The sequence below is a fragment of the Phocoena sinus genome, chromosome 1 (genome assembly GCF_008692025.1).
Source record: "Phocoena sinus isolate mPhoSin1 chromosome 1, mPhoSin1.pri, whole genome shotgun sequence".
Lineage (NCBI taxonomy): Eukaryota > Metazoa > Chordata > Mammalia > Artiodactyla > Phocoenidae > Phocoena > Phocoena sinus.
Genome location: NC_045763.1, coordinates 56800392 through 56821754, shown reverse-complemented (window position 1 = coordinate 56821754; position 21363 = coordinate 56800392). Strand labels below are relative to the sequence as shown.

General features: G+C 35.6%; 1 protein-coding gene across 1 annotated transcript in view; it reads right to left on the bottom strand.

The window, feature by feature from the left end:
* LEPR (leptin receptor) overlaps window positions 1–21363 on the bottom strand; it is a 103844-nt gene that overhangs the window by 17239 nt on the left and 65242 nt on the right. Inside the window, exons 13-20 of the mRNA XM_032610117.1 lie at window positions 20651–20799; window positions 19478–19637; window positions 19278–19360; window positions 16006–16222; window positions 15014–15196; window positions 13498–13593; window positions 12013–12115; window positions 11007–11082 (exon numbers count right to left, since the gene is read on the bottom strand). Coding sequence (XP_032466008.1) covers window positions 11007–11082; window positions 12013–12115; window positions 13498–13593; window positions 15014–15196; window positions 16006–16222; window positions 19278–19360; window positions 19478–19637; window positions 20651–20799 — 1067 coding nt within the window. The remainder of the gene's footprint in view (window positions 1–11006; window positions 11083–12012; window positions 12116–13497; window positions 13594–15013; window positions 15197–16005; window positions 16223–19277; window positions 19361–19477; window positions 19638–20650; window positions 20800–21363) is intronic.

Below are 21363 nucleotides of genomic sequence, written 5' to 3'. Positions count from 1 at the left end.
CATATATGACAAACCCACAGCCAATATCATCCTCAATGGTGAAAAACTGAAAGCATTTCCACTAAGATCAGTAACAAGACAAGGTTGCCCACTCTCATCACTCTTATTCAATATAGTTTTGGAAGTTTTAGTCACAGCAATCAGAGAAGAAAAGGAAATAAAAGGAATCCAAATTGGAAAAGAAGAAGTAAAGCTGTCACTGTTTGCAGATAACATGATACTACACATAGAGAATCCTAAAGATGTTACCAGAAAACTACTAGAGCTAATCAATGAATTTGGTTAAGTTGCAGGATACAAAGTTAATGCACAGAAATCTCTTGCATTCCTATACACTAATTACGAAAAATCTGAAAGTGAGAACAAGAAAAGACTCCCATTTACCACTGCAACAAAAAGAATCAAATATCTAGGAATAAACCTACCTAAGGAGACAAAAGACCTGTATGCAGAAAATTATAAGACACTGATGAAAGAAATTAAAGATGATACAAATAGATGGAGAGATATACCATGTTCTTGGAATGGAAGAATCAACAATGTGAAAATGACTCTACTACCCAAAGCAATCTACAGATTCAATGCAGTCCCTATCAAACTACCACTGGCATTTTTCACAGAACTAGAACAAAAAATTTCACAATTTGCATGGAAACACAAAAGACCCCGAATAGCCAAAGCAATCTTGGGAAAGAAAAACGGAGCTGGAGGAATCAGGCTCCCTGACTTCAGACTATACTACAAAGCTACAGTAATCAAGACAATATGGTACTGGCACAAAAACAGAAAGATCAATGGAACAGGATAGAAATTCCAGAGATAAACCCACGCACATATGGTCACCTTATCTTTGATAAAGGAGGCAGGAATGTACAGTGGAGAAAGGACAGCCTCTTTAATAACTGGTGCCTGGAAAACTGGACAGGTACATGTAAAAGTATGAGATTAGATCACTCCCTAACACCATACACAAAAATAAGCTCAAAATGGATTAAAGACCTAAATGTAGGGCCAGAAACTATCAAACTCTTAGAAGACAACATAGGCAGAACACTCTATGACAAATCACAGCAAGATCCTTTTTGACCAACCTCCTCGAGAAATGGAAATAAAAACAAAAACAAATGGGACCTAATGAAACTTCAAAGCTTTTGCACAGCAAAGGAAACCATAAATAAGACCAAAAGACAACCCTCAGAATGGGAGAAAATATTTGCAAATGAAGCAACTGACAAAGGATTAATTTCCAAAATTTACAAGCAGCTCATGCAGCTCAATATCAAAAAAACAAACAACCCAATCCAAAAATGGGCAGAAGATCTAAATAGACATTTCTCCAAAGAAGATATACAGAGTGCCAACAAACACATGAAAGAATGCTCTACATCACGAATCATTAGGGAAATGCAAATCAAAACTACAATGAGATATCATCTCACACCAGTCAGAATGGCCATCATCAAAAAATCTGGAAACAATAAATGCTGGAGAGGGTGTGGAGAAAAGGGAACACTCCTGCACTGGTGGTGGGAATGTGAATTGGTACAGCCACTATGGAGAACAGTATGGAGGTTCCTTAAAATACTACAAATAGAACTACCATATGACCCAGCAATCCCACTACTGGGCATATTCCCTGAGAAAACCATAATTCAAAAAGAGTCATGTACCAAAATGTTCATTGCAGCTCTATTTACAATAGCCCGGAGATGGAAACAACCTAAGTGTCCATCATCGGATGAATGGATAAAGAAGATGTGGCACATATATACAATGGAATATTACTCAGCCATAAAAAGAAACGAAATTGAGCTATTTGTAATGAGGTGGATAGACCTAGAGTCTGTCATGCAGAGTGAAGTAAGTCAGAAAGAGAAAGACAAATACTGTGTGCTAACCCATATATATGGAATTTTAGAGAAAAAATGTCATGAAGAACCTAGGGGTAAGACAGGAATAAAGACACAGACCTACTGGAGAACGGACTTGAGGATATGGGGAGGGGGAAGGGTGAGCTGTGACAAAGCGAGAGAGAGGCATGGACATATATACACTACGAAACGTAAGGTAGATAGCTACTGGGAAGCAGCCGTATAGCACAGGGATATCAGCTTGGTGCTTTGTGACCACCTTGAAGGGTGGGATAGGGAGGGTGGCAGGGAGGAACATGCAAGAGGGAAGAGATATGGGAACATATGTATATGTATAACTGATCCACTTTGTTATAAAGCAGAAACTAACACTCCATTGTAAAGCAATTATACCCCAATAAAGATGTTAAAAAAAAAGAAAAGCACACCATAAACAAGACCAAAAGACAACCCTCAGAATGGGAGAAAATATTTGCAAATGAATCAATGGACAAAGGATTAATCTCCAAAATTTACAAGCAGCCCATGCAGCTCAATATCAAAAAAACACACAACCCAATCCAAAAATGGGCAGAAGACCTAAACAGACATTTCTCCAAAGAAGATATACAGACTGCCAACAAACACATGAAAGAATGCTCAACATCACTAATCATGAGAGAAATGCAAATCAAAACTACCATGAGGTATCACCTCACACCAGTCAAAATGGCCATCATCAAAAAATCTACAAACAATAAATGCTGGAGAGGGTTTGGAGAAAAGGGAACCCTCTTGCACTGTTGGTGAGAATGTAAATTGATACAGCCACTATGGAGAACAGTATGGAGGTTCCTTAAAAAACTAAAAAGAGACCTACCATACGAACCAGCAATTCCACTACTGGGCATATACCCTGCGAAAACCATAATTCAAAAAGAGTCATGTACCAAAATGTTCATTGCAGCTCTATTCACAATCGCCAGGACATGGAAGCAACCTAAGTGTCCATGGACAGATCAATGGATAAAGAAGATGTGGCACATATATACAATGGAATATTACTCAGCCATAAAAAGAAACAAAATTGATTTATTTGTAGTGAAGTGGATGGACCTATAGTCATATACAGTGAAGTGAGTCAGAAAGAGATAAACAAATACCGTATGTTAACAATATATATGGAATTAAATAGAAAATAAATAAGGTTCTGAAGAACCTAGGGGCAGGACAAGCATAACGACCCAGATGTAGAGAATGGACTTGAGGACACAGGGAGGGGGAAGGATAAGCTGGGACAAAGTCAGAGATCGGCATGGACATATATACACTACGAAATGTAAAATAGACAGCTAGTGGGAGGCGGCCGCATGGCACAGCGAGATCAGCTTGGTGCTTTGTGACTGCCTAGAGGGGTGGGATAGGGAGCTTTGGGGGGAGACACAGGAAGGGGGAGATATGGGGATGTGTGTGTATGTATAGCTGATTCACTTTGCTGTAAGGCAGAAACTAGAACACCATTTTAAAGCAATTATACTCCAATAAAGATGTTAAATAAATAAATACAAAAAAAAAAGGACATTATCTGGGGAGGAATCTAGCAGCTGTGAGGTACTGGTGTCTATGACCATATCTCTCCTCATCTAGCCAGAGCCCTGTCCACCCATTTAGGCCAACAATCCCTGCTTATGTGCATCATGCTTTTCCAGTCAGCCTATTATTTTATTCTTAAACATGAAAGAAAAACAAAGGGTTTCTAGATATATGGGGAAATTGTGAGATTAAAAAAAAATAAAGCCAAGATAAATAGGAGGAGAACATGATCCTAGCAGAAACAGAGAATTCAGGGAATAAAAGAAAAGAGAATTTCTAAAACAAACAATGATCCTCTAAATTTGTATTTCTAGTAAGACTTAAGAAAATATTGCATGCATAAAACCAGAACAGAATAAAATGAAAATGAATATTTGGAAATTTACAAATATAAATAGCAAATAAATGTTTAATAGAAGCACTGAAAAAACAGGGTACGGCAAGGTCTCAAACGTGAAACAAACATATTAGAGAAGTGATAAGAAATATAGAAGATCTATGCAGAGGGTTCAACATCCATCTAATACAGATTCTAGAAAGAGATCCAAAAAAATAAGAGGAGAGGAAGTTATCAAAGAAATAATATAATTGCTTAGAGTTGACAGGAGACATGGAATCAAAAGTGTCTTCACATGAGGACAAAGTTACATGAAAAAGAACCCCCCTAAATAGATTTAGATCTATCTCTAAAATTTTAGAACATCAATAATGGGGAGGATATTTTACAAGTCACAAATCTGCAAGTAACCAGTGAGGAGTAAAAATCAGAATGGCATCTGACTTCTCAGAAGTGATACTGATGCTAAATGATAAGGCAGGAATTGTCTCAAAGTTTTATTGGAAAGGCTCGTCGACCTGGAAATTGATATTCCACCAAACTATCAAGCGAGGAAGGCACAATAAAGAGAATTTCAGGCATGCACAGATTCCGACTTACACAATATTTCCTGGCAGGTCATATAAGGAATTAGTTAATCAATAAGGAGGAAGGGAAAAATATCTAGAAAACAGTATCCGTTAGAAACCAGTTAAGGGAAAATTCAGAGTGATGGCTTGCAGCAATTTTAGAAAAGGCCTAATCCAGATTGCAGCAGGAGGATAAAGGGTTTCCTGGACAGGGTGCCCTGGGAACAGGTCTCAGTGAAGAAGCTTATATAATATCAGCACACAGAAGTTTAAAAAAAATTTTTTTTTAAAGAAGCAATTTGAAACTCCAGAAAAAGCAAAACAAACACAAAACAAAACATAAAAACTAAAAATGAAGCCAAGTAAAATTTGGCACAATTTAAATGAACAGGGTGGAATGTTTCTAAAATTTTTTTGAAAAACATTCTCCTGTGACACTGGAACCACCAAAAAGTGTGGTAATATAATCACATATTACTTGCTTCTGCAAGGAACAATATTTACATACTCATGCAAATGCAGTTTACTGGGTTTTTTATTTTTTAAAATGAACCCATAGACAAATTATAGCACAGAACATATTATCAACCCTGACTTAAGTAAAAGTGTAAAGTTACAGTTGACAGAGATTGGGAAGTGGAGGGAGAAATGGAGGGAAGGGTAAGAGTGCTAATGTCTTTATTTTATTAAAAAGAAAAAATGGGGGAAGGGGAGCTCCAAGAAACAGTCTCTATTTCGTTGAACAAGAAATGGAGTTTAAGAAGATTCTTCTGAGGTTGCAGAGTGATTACTGAAGGAATTGAAAAATGTGACAAACTATATATGGTAGGAGCATGGGGAAAGAAGGGGAGAAAAAGTATGTGTATAAATAAATCCTCATTATAGCCAGAAATCAGTAAATAACGTCTACATTTCATATGCCATAAGCATATTATTTTTAGAAATATAAAGGTGACCTGCCAGAAAAATTAAAAGCAATCCAATTTAAAGTAATGGCACTTGGGAAGCAAAACTAAAGGTAGAGAAGGGTGCAGAAGAGACTATACTGTCCAATAAATGTTTTCCCATACTATTTCACTATTAAACCATGCACACTAGGCATACCGTAATGCAAAATGATTTTTTAAAATATCAAGGCATATACTCCCAGAGAACAAAGAGACATATACAACCATGTGTCCTGTATCATTGTTTATAATAAATAGAAAAGAGTTTTCTATCCATCAGCAGGGGAATGGATATATGAATTGTGGTATATATTCATAGGATGAAATATTATGGATCAAATTATTAAACTAAATGAAATATATCAACAAGAAGATATCTCAAAAAGAATGCTGAAAAAAAAGAATGCTGAGAAAATAATAATTTTTGAATGATATGGGAGATGTATTAATATTAACAATAACCAAATGTATTATTGTTCATTGGTCATGGATACATACATGCAGATGTAAGAAAAAAGGTGTTGTATAAAAGCATGAACTAGACAAATACATACTATATTCTTGAAAGTGGGTGCCCTAGGAAGGGAAGGAGAGACTAAAACTAGTAAGGGCAACAAGCAGGACAAACTTTATCTATAATTTTTATTAATAAAAATATACGAGGCAAATATGAGAAAATTTTAAGATATTGTGTTAGTACACAGACGTTTTTATATTACTCCATTTTATGTACTTATATTGTCTTAAAATAATTTTAAAGGGTAAAAGGAAATGGAACATACAAAAGAAAGAAAATCAAGGGGAAATTATGTGAGAGAATTTTCATCACATATGGTATCATCCTATACCGACGTTGTTTTAAACAAATGTGGGTTTTTGGGAAATACCTCAGAATACTGGTTTTTTTCATCTTTGATTTGAATACTTACAGGTTTAGTATGGATTTTGATTTACTATAAAGGGAAGGAGAATGATAGCTTAAAAAGTAGAAGAAATTAATTAATTAATTTTAGGGGACATTTTAGAAATCGGGTTTATTGTCTAGAAATTACAGGTATAGATAAAAATCAATGTTCAAAAAGATCTGAATTTGAAGAACAAATTAAGGGAAATAGTTTATACAAAAATTATTACCTCCTTTTAAACAATACTGTATTTGAATTGTTTTTAAAAACAATGGGCTCCCATAGTCCGTTTGCTTTGCAATGCGTTGTGGGGTTTTTGTGTTTCCTTTTGTTTTAGAATTGGAAATCTCAAATTTTGCTTATCCATTTCATCATTTGATGGATATTTGGGTTGTTTCCATGTTTTGACCATTATGAACACTGTTGCTATGAACATTCATATACAAGCTTCTGTGGAGATATATGACTTCATTTCTATTGGATATATACCTAGCAGTGGATTGTTGGGTCATATGGTAATTCTATGTTTAACTGTTGGAGAACTGTCAAGACTATTTTCCAAAAGCGCTGCACCATTTTCACATTCCCATCAGCAGTGCAGGAGAGTTACAATTTCTCCACATTCTCACCAACACTTATTATCTGTCATTTTAATTACAGCCATCCTAGCTAGTGTAAAGTGCTACCTTGTGTTTTTGGTTTGCATTCCCCTAATCGCTAATGATGTTGAGCATATATATATTCATTTGTGCTTATGGCTATTGGTACATCTTCTTTGCAGAAATGTCTATTCAGCTCCTTTGCCAATTTTTTTGTGTGTTGATATGCGTAACATAAAATTTACCATTTCAACTATTTTTAAGTGTACAATTTAGGGGCATTAGTACATTAAGCAATACATTGTTAATATGGAATCGATGGCTAGGGTATCAATTTGAGTCCAATGGACCTGAGGTTAACCAAGATATTCACACCTACAGGCTGGATGATCAAGACAAGCTACAGAACCACTCTGTGCCTCAGTTTTGTCATCAGAAAATATAAGGCTATTAGGTCTACGAGATAATTAAATAAAATAATATGAATACGAAAGTATGGAGCAGAGAGTAAATTTGTCTTGTCCTCTTTAGAAATATAATGTGAATTATACTATATTATTTTTCCCTAAAAAAATATATTTTAGTTATTTAGGAGATTAAAGTAGAAGATGAAATTTTAAGAAGTTATTGAATTTTAGAAGATTAGATTTTTATCATTAGTAAAACCTTTGAAATTATATTCTTCTTTACTCTTCAAATATCCCCAAAACTGATTTATTCCTAATTGTGTACCTGTTAAACCCTAGTAATAAACTAAGCATCTTGAGGGCTAGTTATGCTTAAAGAATATCTTAACAAGATTATGAAGTCTAACACTGGCAAAAGTAAAAAAAAAAAAAAAAAAAATCAGTCTTACAAATAAGGACATTCACACCTACTGTACTTAAAAAATTCTTCACACTTCCTCAGTTTACCAGAACCTGGGGAAATGTGATGATATTTCCGTCTATTGTATATGTCTGCCAGATGATCTGCTGTGGCATTACACTCCTCCTCTGGGAGCTCAGCGGGGTAGCGCATAGGCTAAAAACAGTCACTGACTGAACCGACATCCACCAAGTGGTTCCTTTGTGTCGGGCATTTTCTGGAAAAGGGAAAAGCCATTTGGTGCAGGTTCAAACTGCATTTTGCTTAGGTGGGCCTAATCATTTCCCTGCCCTGGTAAACACGTAGAAACCATTTTCCTGGTGGTTCATAGAGGAGATTTCAGAGCTTAACATATTGAAGACAGAGTGTTTGAGCTTCTCTGAAAGAGACAGTAAGGTGGTTATTCCCTACATTTATATATACTGACATGGTGAAGCTTTTAATTTTTTATTTAGATAGGTATTTAGATTTTTTAGACAAAACTCCTCTCACATTCAAAGAAGAAAAAACCCCAATATTTAAGAAAAATAATCTCCTTACTCTTTGTCTTTTAATCTCCCTGCTTTCAGCTTGCAAATGTGCTAAGGTACTTCCTACCACAGGGCTTTGTATTCACCAGCGGACTTGCTGGGCTCTACCCTCCACCACAAATCTTAATGACTGCTCATTTTCCAGATCTCAGCTCACCCCCATCCCACACACGACACTCAGCACACTGGGCCCTTTCTTTCACAACACGTAGTTTATCATTATTAGTGTCTGTAATATTATCATAATATATATTACATATAACATATATAATGTATATTGTTATTTCAGTTATAAATTGATTAATGCTTATCTTCCCCATAGACTGCACACTCCAAGAGTTCCTGTTTTCTGACCATTTTAACCCTAAGGCCTAGCATAGTGGCTGGCATAGGATAACTATTCAATAAATACCCCTTGAATGAATGGATGGAATGAATTAATGAATTTTAAAATAAATAAACCATTTTAGAGAGAGAAAAGAAAAGTTTTTTCTATTCTGCTTTTAACCAAGTCACTCCTCTATGACCTCACTGTCTTACTGCCTAGATGGTAAGGAAAATCTCTTACAAATTGCTTTCCCAGAGCCTAGCAACATCCTAGACTTACATGTAAATACTTATTCTCATTTTGTGCTTGCTGAATGAATGACAAACAAATACATATGGCTGAAATATCACTATCACTACAATAAACGTCACTGTAAGAATTCATAACAGAAGAGAAAGAAGAGGAACAAATACTTTACTAATTGAAAAAACCATCAGCTCTGCTTTAATGAAAGGAGACTCCGTGTCTTACAGTGAGTAAAGGCATAGCTGAGAAGTGTATGGGTGTGGGGCTGGTTAGATTCAGGCTAAGTGAAGTTCCTATAACGAGAATGACCATATGTAAAACTACACTGCTACCATGTCTGAAGATGTGGCACTGTCTCTTCCACTGAAAGATTACAATTCAAATGTCTGCATTATTTTGCCCACATTATTACATATCTGTTCACTAATTCATTCATCGGTAAACTGTAGAGCAGTGTTTTCTAACCGCAAATCATATCTGTTAGTATGTGAATGAATGTAGGGGGTTGTAACCAGTATTTTTGAAATGAAACAGAATTTTGAAAACAGAGGGCGTTGCAAATAGTAAAACTGTTTTGAGCATCTTTTGTTTCAGTTTTGCATATTATCTACATCTACTCATTTACTAGGTTGCAAGGTAAAGCATTTTTCTCACTGTGGGTCATGGTCAAAAAAAAAAAAAAATCGAAAGCCAGCGAGAACACTTACTAATAGAACAGGCTCCAAAGTCAGACAAATTAGAAAACTAAGCCAGACTCTAAAACAAGTTCCCTAACCATTATAAGCTTTAGGTTTTTTCTTCTATAAAATAGAGATTATAATACTTATCCCACAGGGTAACTGAAAGAATAACATAAAACATGTAAATATGTAAAATAATGATAACTAATACTTGTTGAGACAATACCATGTCAGAAGTACTATCTTCTTTAGTCCCCCAAACAACCCAATGAGGTAAGTTCTATTAAACCTCATTTTACAGGAGAGGAAACAGAGATACTGAGAATTGAAGTAAAAATCTTAATGAGTGTAAGAATATGTATCTCAGTGATTTGCACATAAATAAATGGACATTAATATAAGATATCAGCAAGTCATTAATAAATCCTGACCCTAGTACTTTGCCTTTAGCAGGAGAAGCTCAACAATAGTTGTGATTGGTAAAACACAGCCCTTGAACTTGGAACACTCTTCACAATAAAAAATAAAATGCTCCAGGAACTTAAAGGGGGCAGAAATTCTTCTGAACTACATTTGTTCACAAAAGGCTTGGGGAAAGAAGAGCTTAGAGCAAGGTCTTCATTGACGTGGAAGGCTCTGTAGAGGTGAGGAGAATAGTGTAGGCATGACTAAGGCCCACGGACAGAAAAAATGAAATCTGTAGGTTGATAACAGATTGTAGAGAGAAGTCATTGAGTACTTGATCTTGTAACTAAAAGAAAACCACTGAAGACTGGTAACAGTGACTAATGATGACACAGTTATTGAGACTGCATAATAACCTCCATATGATTATTGTTCAAAACAGCGTGAAGATATTTTGCCATGAAAATTGAATTCTATTTTCCCAATTTTATGGGTGGAAAGCCAACCTTGCTTCAAGGGAAATTATGGGAATTAATGATACATTTGTTAAACTCTAGAGTTTTCTGAGAAATTCTATTATAAAGTGCGAATTATTTTATTAGAGTTGACTAATTGTTTCATAAAGTAGCTTGAAAGGAACTATCTCCATAAATGTAAGTTTTATTATGATAATTGCATTTTTCAGATTGCAGTATTTGAGGAAAGGATTATTTATATAGTTTTTAATTGATTTAAGTAATTATGGAGATAATTACAGGGGTTAAAAAATATTGATTCCAGCCTTTTCCTAAGGACAATTATACCAAAAAAGTATATACAAATATTTGTTCTCCACCAGATTTGACTCTAATATTCTAATATTTATTTTATTATATACTGTGACACAGAAGAAAGATATGTATTTGTTAACTCAGATGATAAACTACCTATTGAATTTTTTTTGTCCTGGTTTCAAATCCCTGCATCTTGCTATTCTTGAAAACAAATAACAGATTAAATAGACTCATATTAAGATGAATTGAATAAAATAAGATTTAAACCTTATCCTTAAAATGTTTTAAACCTTAAAAATGTTTGAAGCTCTAGAAGGCATATAGCATCTAAAATGCGATCTTATATATTCTGGGGTTTAAAAAACTGAAAAAGGGACCTTCTGAAAATTAAGTCCTTGTGCCCAGGAACAATTCTTGGGGTTTGGAACATCTTCCCAAAACAGCTTTTTCATCCTACAAAAGATAAACAAGGCATTAGAAGTAAAGAAAAACATGCACATTGAAAATGTTAACAGGTAATAAATATACAAACTAGAAATTTATCTACCAGACTGGTTATGCCTCACTAGGATCAGATTCACTTTCACATGCTCTACCATGAAGATCTCCACCAACTTTCTGTCTAGACCAAAGTTGATCACTATAATAAACATAGCCAACTCTTATTAAAAACTGTTTGCCAGGCACTATGCTAAATGCTTTGCACAGGTTTTTCTCAGAGAAAATTATTAAATATGGCCATCAACTGAGTTTCAGAAACAATTCTACTGGATATGGCCCGATCAGCTCACTTGACTGAAAGGTAAACTCAGATTGTAAAATCACTTTTCCCTCTTCACTGCTAGAAGACAAAATTTTCTGTAGAGATTTGGCATGTGTGAAATAACCTCAATGGTCCGCACCTCTCAGCACAGAGTAATGGGGCACCCAAAGAAGCATCCAAGAAATTCAAGGCCATTTGCTAAACCAAACAGAACGGAGCCACTCAGCGCTGACGTTTAAAAAGCAGAATGCCTACTGACCATAAGTGAACTGACGGCTTCAGATAAATCTTCACCACTAAAGGTTCTCAACCTAGACTGTACAACTTTGAAAGCCATTCTTCTCATCTCTAAGAACATACTGCCTAGGATTTCCTATTATAAGCTTGTTATTTCATGAATGTATATACAGTAAAAAAAAAAAAAAACAACTAATTTCTTTCCTGAGGCTTATGTGTACTAGCAAAACGGAGCGTGGTTTCCTGAAATCAGGCTTTTTCTTTTTACGCCATCTCATTGCCATCAAATACATATAAAAATATTTAGAACACTTTAGTGTTTCTGATTTGGATCTAAAACCAAGGTTTAAATATGTTCAAGATTTTAACACCAAGTACAATACCTTTGGTGTGATATTAACAATGTTCCAAGCAATAAGATGGAAGAGGAAATAATTATTGGCACAATTACATATAGACCTGCATCATGCTGGTGTTTTTCATCATCTGAAAAAGAAAAAATTCACACAACTCTGAAGCTTGAGAAAATAACATCTTTCTGAATCAGAAATTATAATAGACTTTTTTTCTGATTTCAACATAAATCTGAATGACCTTTAAAGATATAAAAATCAGAAAGAGGAAGCTAAAAGTATATCTTTGATCACATTAATAAAATTATTACTTTGGTCAGAATTATGCTTCTTGTAATTTAGCAAAACATTTTTTCAAAAGTATTTATTTGCCAGCTCCCTCCATCTGGTCACTTTTAGGTTATTTGAGTCCAAGTGTCAATAAAAGTTGTTATGATGACTCTTTGTTTCAGCATCTGCTTTTAGAGAAGGCAACCTACAACACCCACCAACCTCCATCTTGCTCACTCGACACACTGACCTCCTTACTGTTTCTTGAACCACAAAGCATGCTAACTCTTCAGGGCCTTTGCACTTGCTATCCCCTTACTGAAATGCTCTTCCCCTTTGTTCTTGCAGGGCTTTACCCAAATATCACCTTCACAGAGAAAAAGACCATTTTTGGCCATCCTTACTAAAGCACCACATTTTAACTCTTACCCTTCATTTTATTTTGCTTCATGCACTTATTTCTATCTGACATTATATTATACATGATTTGTTTATTGTCTGTCATTCTTATTAGAGTACTGGAGTTTAAGCTCCATTTAGGGCACAGACTTATGTTCACTGTTCAATCCCCAGTGCTTAGAACAGTGTTCAGTGTATATTTGTTGAACGATACATGAATGAAACTTTATAATTATTTTAATTCTAAAACCAGGTGAAATGTTTCTCTCTTGAAACTTCATTATTGGGTTGCTTGGATTTGAAGACAATCTGAAAAGTAACAGCAGAATCAAAATGTTTCCGCTTCAAGTACAGTAAGGTGAATCAGAAATATAAGACACCCTGTGAACTTTTTTCTATAATTATTGCTACAGTTTTATTTTTAGAAAAAGATTTCATTTAGAAGATCATTAAAATTTAAAGACTCATAAATATGAGTCAAAACATATTGTTTGGGGTAGGTGTATTTATATTAATTGTACAGAAAATTAATATTTTTCCAATTAATCTTTATGATGATGTATTTTATTGTATCGCTGGATACCTCCCTTTATTTTGTTTCCATCAACTTTTAGACTGAAATTTTTACTTACCAATGCAAAAGTACAATACCACTCCTGATTATTCTTCTTACCACCACCATGGAACCATGTACCCTTACTTCAGTCACCCATGAGGCATCTACATAAGACTCTGGGCTATTCCATGATTCCATCAGAAAGAAAATAATCAGATGGCAGCATTACTGCTAGCTAAGGAGGAAACCACAAATCTGTGTAAAAAGAAACTAAAAGTAAACATTTTTACCTTGGGTGAAACTATCAATTATCTTCGGTTTCCCCACTCCCTCCATAAATATTGGGTAAAGACTGAACTGATACTTCTCAATGGGGATAAAATGATCTGAGGAGAAAAGATATTTTAAAGAGTCATTCCCACTGAATTAATATAAATGAGTGAAATCTATGTAAACAAAATGTTAAGTGACTCTTATATTTCCATGGATGTAAAATTGATGACTTATGGGTTGAAACTGATGGATTAAAAACTGATGATTGTTACCTATGGATTGAAACTGATAATTAGGGAGTTTCAAAGACAATCTAAGCACTACCAATTCTACTGTAATGACAATAATTTCGCAAATAATGTTTTAAAATCTTACCCAAAGATAGAAGATTGCAATTTTTCAAAGGCATGTTCCAGTGATAGCCGGTTTGTTCAAGTTCAGGGTGTAGGAGTTGTGTTATTTCCCTTTCCAGGACAATACAGTCTACCTCCTAAGACCAAAGCCAGCAATATTCCCTTTTCATAAGAATTTAGTTTACTTAGCCTCCCCATTCAAGGCAGCTGGGAGACTAAAGTCTCGTGAAATCCCATGCAGAGAAGATGGGAGTGGGTACCAGAAATTACCTTATATATCCAGGCGTCTAGATCTATGGAGCATGATCACCTCCATAGCAAAGCTCAAAATGGATCTATCAGTGATCTATCATTTTTACAAATGCTAATAAGATATATTATTCCACAAGAGATAAATCTCTTTGAAGCACAGAGAGTAACCACCTAGACAACAGTATAGTAATGAACTGGATTTAGTTCTCTATCAATAATTTGTTCCTATCTACCTTGATGCTAAATTCTAGGGTCTTTGCAACGAAATAGAAGTATGTGCCTTTGGGATGATGTTGTAAATAAGAACATGGCAACCCTTAGCTTCCCTGCTTAAACCTTACTCAGACTTGGAGACTCTGTATTGTGCACTAATATTTTGTATTTTAATCACCTTGTGGGGTAACTGGTCTACTTTGGGAATAGTATGCTGGCTTATGATCCTCAGACCTTCAGCCTGGCCCTCCCACTCACTGCTAGTGACATCGTAAGTTGGCACACAATTTGGGAAAACAATTTGTCAGTAGATATCAAAAGCCATTAAAATGGTTTTAAAAAAAGGTTAAGCTGGAAGCAACATAAATGTTCTCAAATAAATAAATGGTTTATGTAGATTCTGGAATAAAATGCTATACAATCATTTAAAAAGTAGTTATAAGGATTGTGAACAAAATAGAAACATGCTTGTGATATATCAAAGGAACGAACCATAAGAAAAGTGGTAGATGATATGATTACAACTACATAAAATATTTAAATGGAAAAGGATCAAATGAAATAGAATTAAATGTTTGTAACAGGATGACAGTTTAGGCAGCAAGATCTATCATCTATATTTTTGAAGTTTTCATTAACTATCTTATTTGAATTAATAATCTGTAGCGTCATACTAATCCATAGGAGAAACTTAATTAAAGTACAGTGAGCTTACCGTGGACATAATACTTCTTAACAGAGGAAGGGATTCTAAGCCATTTAATTTCATTGTCTTCATGAAGAATTTTCCACTCAAGAATAAAATACATCAGATTGTAATCACTGGGTGATAGCATCCAGGAAAGAATTACACAACTGCTGTTTAAAGGATATGCACTGAGTGACTGCACGATATTTACTGTGGGGAAAACAAGGAAATTTATTTTTAAATTCAAAATTAATGAAGATCTCCTAATTGCCTTTAGGAACATATAGCCTATGGAGAAGGAAGAGAAAGCAGACATTTATACAAATAAATAAAGCAGACATTTATACATGGCAATTATTTTTGTATCACAAGAGTCATATAAGCAGAGAGGTGTGGGAATATATGCTATGAGGAGAAATAAGATTCTACCTAAAATCCAAAAAAGAGATTTTTGGATATGGTCAAAAGGTGTTCTCTACTGTAATACTGTACAAGCCTATTAATCATTCTAATTCCCTCCAAATCTTCTCTCCTGCTGATGGAGTCAGTGCTTTCAAAGTACAAATCTGATCATTTTAACACCCTCTCCACAGAGTCCCACTTAAAAGCCGCCAGACTTCCGCACGTGAGAACAAAACTCCTATCGTGCCTACAATTCCCTGAGGGCCATACCTCAGAGCCTCTGTCGGCCTTTCTGGACTTTTTTTGCACCAGCGCCAACCAGGTCTTCCTTCATATCCTCTCCTGGACTACAGGACTTTTGGTCAGATTTTTCCTCTCGTGGGAGCACTTCCCCCAACCTTCTGGGGAAGTTTAATTCCTCTACTGTATCCTCAAGAAAGCTTCTCTGACAATACCAGGTTAGGCTCTTATTTTCTTTTCTTTTATAAAATTATACTCTTTTCCTGGGAACACTCGTCTCAGTTTGTAAATAGGCATTAACTTGCATGATTATCTGATTAATGTTTGTCTCATCCATTGGACTCTGTGAATGCAAAGTGAGGTGTACCTTTTCTTACCTTTGCTCATGGGCCATGAGAATGTTAAATTAAAATTTGCAGAAGAAGCACCAATTGAATTGACGGCCAGAACGGTAACAGAGTGTGCTTGCTCTGTCCAAAGGAAAGTGAATTTAGTGTGATTTCCTACATCTTCTGACCATGTTCCATTGCGGGAAGTATGATGTTTCACCACGTAGCTTCTCACACTGCACAATGAGTCATTTTTCATCAGGGGCTGCGGTAAACATAAAAGTTGATTAGCTCAAGGGCTACAGTGCTTTTTATACTGACTGAGCTCACGGAACTCCTATTAAACATTTCCCATTGGTAAGCAGGGGCCAGGCCAGAGCAAGCACTGCTGAATTCAAGGCTGAGGTATGGGGCTCTGACCACAGTCTCCCTGAAGCCGTCTGGGTGGCTATGGAGCATAGGAAACTTATCTCCCCCCTTTTTGGTTTTTTTTTTTTTTAAGACTCAAAGACTAAATCATTTGAAGATAATGAAGTATGGATACAAATAGGACACTTTTCCACCTGGAAGTTTCACTCTAATTCTAGAGAAAAGAAAGACTGAAAGAGAGTTGAGAGTTTCTTCATCTAAAAAGCAAAAAAGGAATAACCCTTTGTTTTCATAAAGCAACAACTAGAGAGAGTTGAAAAGATATTAATCATCACTTCTATTAATCCTGGTGAGACTGGTCACTCATTTTTTTTCTTCCCTTGATATGCTGCCCTTTCCAGTAACAGAGGCTATCAGGACAGTGTACATGGAACCCCAGAATTTGTGCCTTTAGTTAAAAAAATATCATACCAGGTCACTGATGATTCAGTGTAAAATATATAATTAGTCCAATTGTATTCATCCATTCTACAGAATATAACAATATGTCCCACTTCCCCCATCACCTTCACCTGTTTCAGGTAAGATTTAAGTGCTACCAATCCCTCGTAAACCCTTAGAAAGCTTAACTCTGTACAATAGACTAGAACAGTGCTTCCCAATTTTTGTCATTGAGATTCTTCTAAGTCAGAAATTGAGAAACATAAATACAAACAAACATAAGTATGTCCCTGCAGGGTGTGGAAGAACCTGGGTAGGTGGTAAGATTTTAGCAGCCTCTGCAACAAACAAACGTCTGAAAACTCATGCAAATTTTGCATTTTGTTTTTTAAAAAAATCTATGTCAGTTTTCATATACAAATATTTACTTTTGTAACCATCAAGTAAAATTGATGATAAAGTCCTTACTTTCTAGTCCTACAAGCTGCTCTAGGCTCATCTTGTGTTATTTCCTGCCCCAGCCCTATAACCCAGCATTTTTTCACAGAGCCCTAGTTCCTTTTATTGGAGAATAGTATTAGAAACAAATCTGGAAATACTCCTTACTACCAGAATATGGATTTCTCAGCTTACAGATCAAGGAAATACATCTGTGTATACTACATCTGTATACACACATATCTATGAAAATTTCTAAATGAATCCATCTGTATCCATATTAAGCTAAACATGAGTTCATACTGATGTCTCCAACCCTAATCCATTACCACATGGATCATTCCGATCTTCTCCTTGCTTGTCTGTAACCAATTTGACAGTGAGAAACCTGGGTCCTTCCTATCATCCGATGCTTAATTGTTCAATTCCAGTTTGCATATCTAATGATACAAGAATTGTTAACCCATATCTCGTGAGAGAAATGACTTTATCAGCTAGGACACAGTGGTTATGTACAGTTTATTTTGCCTATAGTCTTAAGAATCTACTCATTAACAAGGTTACCTAGGCCTGAACCTTTTTCTCCCAACTCCTTCAGTAAGACTGTTCCATACAGTTAGTTTCTCTTACTGCAGTCTGGATTCCATCCTGGGATTCTCCAACCTCCTAACGATTTATCTTTAATTTGTATACACTAAGGTTTTTTCTTTGTGGTATAAGGTTTTATGAGTTTTGGCAAATGCATAATGCTATGTACTCACCAGGACAATAGTATACAGAATAGTTTCACCATCATAAAAAAATCCCCTGTTCTTCACCCATTCAAACCTTTCCCCATCAACCAAACCCCTGGAAACCATTGATCTTTCTGCCATCTCTACAGTTATGCCTTTTCTTGAATGTCCTGTAAATGGAATCATAATGTAGCCCTTTAGGCAGCCTTCTACCTCTTAACAACATTCATTTAAGAGTCATCCATCTTTTTGTGGCTTTAGAGCAGTTTCTTTTTATCGCTGAATAATATTCCATTGTATGAAAGTACCAAAGTTTTTTGTAAGAAGCTACCAAACTATATTCCAAAGTGGCTATACCATTTTCCATTCCCACCAGCAGAGAATAAACGTTCCTGTTGCTTTGCATGCTAGCCAGCAATTTATTGTCAGTTTTTTTGGATTTTAACCATTCTAATAAGTGTGTAGTGGTATCTCATTTTTGTTCTAATATGTATTTCCCTAAAGACTAATGATGTTTGCTATGGATTGAATGTTTGTGTCTCCCTAAAATTCGGACCAAAAAAAATACAATCACTTGGGATAGAAATCAATTCATTTGGGGGAGAGAACGCTTTGAAAATTTCTAAGCTGTATACTCATTGTTTTTGGAAATATCCATCGTGTATCTGCCATCATACAAAAAGAATAATCGGGCTTCCCTGGTGGCGCAGTGGTTGAGAGTCTGCCTGCCGATGCAGGGGACATGGGTTCATGCCCTGGTCCGGGAGGATCCCACATGCCACGGAGCGGCTGGGCCCGTGAGCCGTGGCCGCTGAGCCTGCGCGTCCGGAGCCTGTGCTCCGCAACGGGAGAGTCCACAACAGTGAGAGGCCCGCGTACGGCAAAAAAAAAAAAAAAAAAAAAAAAAAAAGAATAATTTAAATGCCCTTGAGATATGTAGGGAAGGCCACGTTTACTCTGTTTAGAATTAAATACAAATGGAATTTTTGGACTTGAAGGAACACTAGATATCATCCAGTCCAATCTTATGTTGACACAGATGAGGAAACTGAGGTTGAAGGGTCTAAGTGACCTTGTCAAAATAGCACTGATTAACTATACTATGTTAAGCCAAGAATAGAATTAAAGTCTCCAAACTCCAGACCAGTGCTCCCTCCATTCTACACCTTGGCTCTCTGTAATCACTTCTCCAAATTGAAATATACTTGGGATTGCAGAGACTAAAAATGATAGAATTATTAAGTAAGTCTTTTTTACAATGAAGTCTGTTTTACAATGAAACAAATCTTTCAAGAGTATAGAAGTAAAATTTAAGAATAACATAGAAATCAGGAATACCTTCCAAAGCAAAGTGACATTTCTCTCTTTTTTAGTGTTGTCTTCATTAATTATTCTCCAAAATTCAGGTCCTCTGATAGGAACTGCAAAATAACAAGGAGCCCAAGTTGTACATGTGTTCTTGGAAGGATTACTTTTCAGTCACATTGGAAGCACGTACTTGTGCATTTTTAAGACACGTTCACAAAATCTTTGCAAACCTTTTATATCCGTGACAATTGTGTAGGCTGGAGTACTCCAATTACTCCAATATCCCAGTCCATCTAGCCTCTTACAGCGCACCTGGACAGCATAGACTGCACACAGGTCTGGCACCGGGAAACTGGCAGACTTTAATTTTGCATCATACACCTCGAATACCTGTAAAATAAGTCAAACTATTAGATTGATCATTACTAACACCTATGTAGCTAAAGGGCCCTGAAGTGCATTTTATTTTAAACCCTAACACTGTTCCAAAATTAAGAGATTTCTGGCTTTATAAATACTCTTATTAGGCTTGAATCATGAGCTCCTTCAAGTTAAGGATTGCCTCAGTCATCTTGTTATTTCCATCTCGTGACAAGATTTGGACTGGCCCACTTGCAGCCTCACTTCCCAATCACTCTTTTACCCTATTACTAATCTCTGTCCACTAATCCTCTATACACAAAGACTTCTAAGAATTTTAACCTAGTGGTTAGATAGGGCCTGCTGCCGAGAATCTCTGATATTCAGTCTCCTCAATAAGCAAGTAAACTGTCACATTTATTACAGCTGAACTCATTGTGATCTAATTCTATTCTAGGGTTCCTGCTATTTCTAGGTCTTTGCAGGCTGCCATCAGAAAACTGACACAGGAAGGCATCATATGCACACTTGCCACTATGGGTGTGATTCTGGTTGTTTGATAAAAGCAGCTTCTTCCAAAATGTGTCCCATTGAACATGTGTGTACTAAAGAACATTGTTAAAGGGAAAAAGATTCCTTGGTAAAATGAGTTTGAGAAACATAGGATGAAATAAAGTCACAAATGTTTCTTAAATTCAGGACTTCTCTAAACCTTTAATATGTAATATACCATGATTCTACACTAGGGACATATGGTGATTCAGGGTTTCTTAAACTTTATTAAGCCATGTGATCTTTCTTCAAGAAACATTGTATGGGATCAATGTACTACAAAACACATTTTGGGAAATGATAAATAGCAGGAAATTTCATTTCTTAAAAGGGTTAGAATTAGATCAATATATTTAATAAAAAAAGCTATGGAATACAGGAGGATGTACTTTTATGCCAATAAAATAAACCTTATGCAATAAACTTCTTCAACAGTTATAAGAAATAACATTTAGTGAGGCAAGCTGAAGAAATTTCCAGGTAAAAGGTACCTTCCATTGTACTTTTTTTCCACTTAAACCATAGCGAATCTGGAACTGAAGATTATTCTCTGGAAAGACTGGCTTCTCCCAAGATATTTTCAATAATCCAATTTTTACAGTAATTTCTGCTTTCACACTAGATGGAGGCAGTGGTTTCACTAGAAAATTTTTTTAAAGTATTATATACCAGTAATTTAAACAGTAACAATATTTTTTAAATGTTATTATGATGTTATAATCTTCCATATCTTCTATTTGTAAAGTAACATCTCTTTCTCAAAACCTTCTCCTTCATTATCTCATTTGATCCCCTACAACTTTATGTGATACATAAGAAAGGGATTATCTCTATTTTGAAAATAGAGAGGTTGACTGAAAAAAGATCAATGCATCGTCCATGTCACTCTGCACGTTAACTGTAAGACCCGATTAGAAATGGAACCATTGGCTCTGCATGCAAAAGATACCATACTGATCCCATGAGGAATATCAGTAGCAAACTCTGTTCTATGTAGAGCTTTCATTAAAAGCAAAAAACTATACACCACATTCATTTCCACATATGTGATTTTCAAAATCTTCTACTGTCTGTTGTTAGGTATTTCTAGGTCAAGGTCAGAGGAAGTCTTGCAGAGTAAAGCCTTGGTTCTCTACAATCTGAGGAAAATAAGCTTTTTAAAGGGCAGAAATAGAGGCAAAGATGAACAGAACAGCAAGGGCTT